This window comes from Sinocyclocheilus grahami, unplaced genomic scaffold (genome assembly GCF_001515645.1).
Source record: "Sinocyclocheilus grahami isolate Dianchi unplaced genomic scaffold, SAMN03320097.WGS_v1.1 scaffold13.1, whole genome shotgun sequence".
In the NCBI taxonomy this organism is placed as follows: Eukaryota; Metazoa; Chordata; class Actinopteri; order Cypriniformes; family Cyprinidae; genus Sinocyclocheilus; species Sinocyclocheilus grahami.
Window position 1 is genome coordinate 2,613,825 of NW_015505192.1, and position 3,791 is coordinate 2,617,615.

At 34.9% G+C, this 3,791-nt stretch overlaps 1 protein-coding gene across 2 annotated transcripts in view; it reads right to left on the minus strand.

Moving 5' to 3' along the window:
* Positions 1-696: 696 nt before the first annotated feature.
* The window catches only part of LOC107599719 (torsin-1A-like), a 9,193-nt gene continuing 6,098 nt past the window's right edge, over positions 697-3,791 (minus strand). Inside the window, exons 2-5 of one of the 2 annotated variants that reach the window (XM_016291413.1) lie at positions 2,065-2,330; positions 1,576-1,673; positions 1,295-1,428; positions 697-1,042 (exon numbers count right to left, since the gene is read on the minus strand). In XM_016291413.1, coding sequence (XP_016146899.1) covers positions 795-1,042; positions 1,295-1,428; positions 1,576-1,673; positions 2,065-2,330 — 746 coding nt within the window. In that variant the 3' untranslated portion in view covers positions 697-794. Of the gene's footprint in view, positions 1,043-1,294; positions 1,429-1,575; positions 1,752-2,064; positions 2,331-3,791 lie in introns of both variants that reach the window. The other variant, XM_016291405.1, reaches the window with a different exon arrangement.

Below are 3,791 nucleotides of genomic sequence, written 5' to 3' on the forward strand. Positions count from 1 at the left end.
CTGCTTTTTCTGCTTTTTATGTTGCTCTGTTCTGAATACCTTAAAATTTTAAGAATTTGCTGCAAGGCAATTTTGTATGATATGTTGATTATTTATATTTTTTATCCATGCAGCAAATGCTTTAAAAAACGGCTTTAAAATTACTTTCTTGCATTCCAGACACTTTTAAAGTACTTTTCACTATAAATTTTACGGGTAGCTTGAATGTAAAAATTGTCACGAATTCGTTTTATTCCCATTTGTAAAATAGCCAACAAATTCATTGTTGTAGGCTAACCCGATCTCATGAAAGTGCGTATAGCACGATTTTCTGCTTCTATCTGGCGTAATATTTCTATGCAGAAATATACTTTGGCATCCAAAAGACTGATAAATTCATAATTAACGGCATGGGTTCAGTCGACAGAAATACGGGACACACAGGCCTATAATAACTGCTGAAATGTTTGCGGGGCAAATCTCAGATCAGTCTGAGCGCTCATGACTCACAGTGCGTACAGCTGTACACCTGCAGGCGCCACAGACTCGGACGGTTGTCGTGGTAATAAACACCGTAAACAGCAAACGTTTGCCTGTCCACGCTTAATGCGCATATCCTATATGAAAAGCATTTTAGGGGGCCCTTGGCTTTTGGGGGCCCAAGGCGGTCGCCTACCTTTGCCTAATGGGTAAGTCCGCCCCTGAGTGTAACTCATCAAGACTGAAATTTTAATAAGTAAAAACAATGGAGTAGTGTAAGGTCATTACTGTTCAGCTGTGTGTCTAAACAGTAAACTGGACAACATGTGCTGCCATTAATCAATATGCTGCGCCAACTTCTGTCTGACAGACTTGCAGCCTTTAACAGCATAGATTCTCTCTTCTTTAGGGAAGTAAGGCATGTCTCTGGCCACTTCATCTGCTAGATCAGAGTCTTGGGTGACGTTCAGGTGGACCATCTCAACCATGACACACTGACGCACATGCTTCAGCTCCAGAGGTAGGAAAGGAATATAATGATCAACCAGATGCTCATCTATGATATTAGAGTGCAGAAATCCACCTGTAGAAGAGTGGATTATTTGAAAAGTTATTTATGGAGTAAATGCAAACACATACTCAGGTTTGGGCAAAATTAAATATATTAATTTAGGAAACAACCACTGAAAAACACATATTGATCAAGCACAAAATATATTTGGAAAGTATATAAAATGGGCAAATAATAATATATAAGTAAATAAAATGTATTAAAATGCATTATTGTTTATTTTGAAATATATATAAATCATTTCAATGCTCTTTCAATACACACTGTTCTTATCATTGAAGATGTTTTGAGAGATTTTAATCTCCAGTTCCTTGCTGTCCATCCATAAGTTTTCCCGAATGTTGCCTTCTCTCCAGAAATCCAGAGTCACTCCAGTAATTACATCCCCACCTGCATTACTATAAACAAACAAGCGTATCATCAGTTCTCTTTTGGGAGCATGAAGGCCATTTAATTACCATTGTGTTTGAATTTTATGTAGCTAATATGTCTACAGCTGCATTTAAGGAAAACCATAAAACAAAACCCTGATTTGAGGGCATCACCTGAGAAATACGAAGATTGCCTTGCGGAATGACACTCCATCTACACGGGCATTGTAGTCTAGAAAAGGTTTTATGGCATCGATCAGCTGTGGATGCATCTTGTCCATTTCATCAAATATAAACATGGAGCGGGGAAAACGTGATACACTTTCATGAATCCACTGCTTTAGCTGTGCCTGAATATGCAGAACATGCAAATCCCATTTGAAGAAATTACTTCTGATATGTGCAACACTCCCTCAGGTCCCTCATTTTACAAAAATGATATTTTTAATAAATGAATACTGGGCGAAAAATGCTGTCAGTTTAACAGCAGCATCATTACTGTGTAAAATACTGAAACTGTAATGACCCAAATCCTCAACTATCCCGCTGTCCTGTGGGCTATCTTACACCTTAAATCTGGAGCCCGACCATGGTAAAGAAGCAATAAAAGTGATTGCTAGAGTCTTAGGCAAAGACTAAAAGTACTACCATTTATTTACTTACACTGTACAAGTCTAACTTTTGTTTGTGTGGAAAATGATGCTCAGATATAAATGTGTGAACATGCTTGCTGTCTTCCCCTTTTTCGTACACATTTCTTGCGATGATTTTAGCAGCATGATTTTTTCCAGTTCCTGATGTCCCATGGAAAGAGAGGGCCAGCGGTTTGTTTGGTTTGCTGTCAGTCATAAATGACGACACAGCTCTTCTTATAACATTAGACGCAATGTGCTGTCCAAAGAAGTTTTCTCTTAAATCTTCCTCCAAACCTGAAAGATGTGACGATAAGTGAAGTCGACAAATAACAATGTTGTTATGTTTAAGCAGAGTGTAGCAGGCTGAAAAAAATGTAAACCAGCCAATTCAGACACTTTTACCACAATACAAATACAAATAAATACAATTAACAATAATTTCTGTAATTAAGAAAGGGAATTATTATGAAGTCTGGAGTTTCATTTAATTTCTAACCCTCTCCCTTTTTCATTAATGCTGTTAAACACTTTACTTTAAAAGAGGATTTATGTAGTAGAACTATTTGACAACATATATGCAATGCTGGGCAGTAACTGATTACATGTAATCTGGATTACGTAATCAGATTCCAAAAATTAAGTACTTCTAATTAGATGATATTACATTTTAAAATGCTCATAATCAGATTACACTAATTTATAGATTATATGATTACATATTATTCACACAATGGCAGTACATTTATTTATATATTTATAATCTGATTTGCCCCAATTCATCTTTTTTCTGTCTCTCTCTTAGATTTTCCTTTCTAAAATTCTACTGCTTTTATACATTTAGAGTCTTCCAGCTTTTCATCAACTCACAAACCCCCTGCAGTTCATTCACGAATCCCTGGCATAATGTAATGTTAAATACACTAACAAAGAATGGAATATATTTTTTAGGTCAAAAGTAATCTAAAAGTAATCAAAAAGTAGTCAGAATACATTACCTAATACATCGCCTAATTTGTGTAATCCAATAAATTATCATGTTACAAATTATAATTTCCGTCATGTAATCTACCTAGCACTGCGTATATGTGGTACCCGGTTGAACATAATCATGTGGAAATGTGCTGTCAACATCATTGCTGTAGTTTGGGAGAAAATATTGCGTTTAACCCTTTTGTACATTATCGTTATCCCATTTACAATTAAATAAATACAATTACAAAATTAAAAATACAATGTAATTGTGCTTGTTGGGAAGTTATTCGACAATCTATCTGTTGGAAACAAAGAAAACAAAATTGACATTTGAACCATAAACAACTCCTAAATATATCATCAAAACATACACAAAAAATGATTGTGATTTTAACAGTAAAAGACTGTAAAAATGCTACAGTAAAAACCTGTTAATTGGTTATCAGTAACTTTCCATACTATATACGGTGAATAACTGTAATTACATTTAACGTAATTTTACAGTAAAATACTGTTAAAATCACGTTTTTTGGAAGTGAATAAGAAAAAGTCATTGTATAATTTACAGTGAAAAACCGTAAATTGACACTCCCAGAATTCCCTGCATGACACTTCATATTTTATGTTTTTTCATTGAAATATCATTCTTATCAGTTGTATACATTAGGGTTTTATCTTACATCTAATGTTGTTAAATAAATGTTTACTGCATTATTTCAGTATCGTGTGTGTTACCCTGATGGTGTTTAGTGTTTGTGTGAATGACACTGTGCACCTTCCACC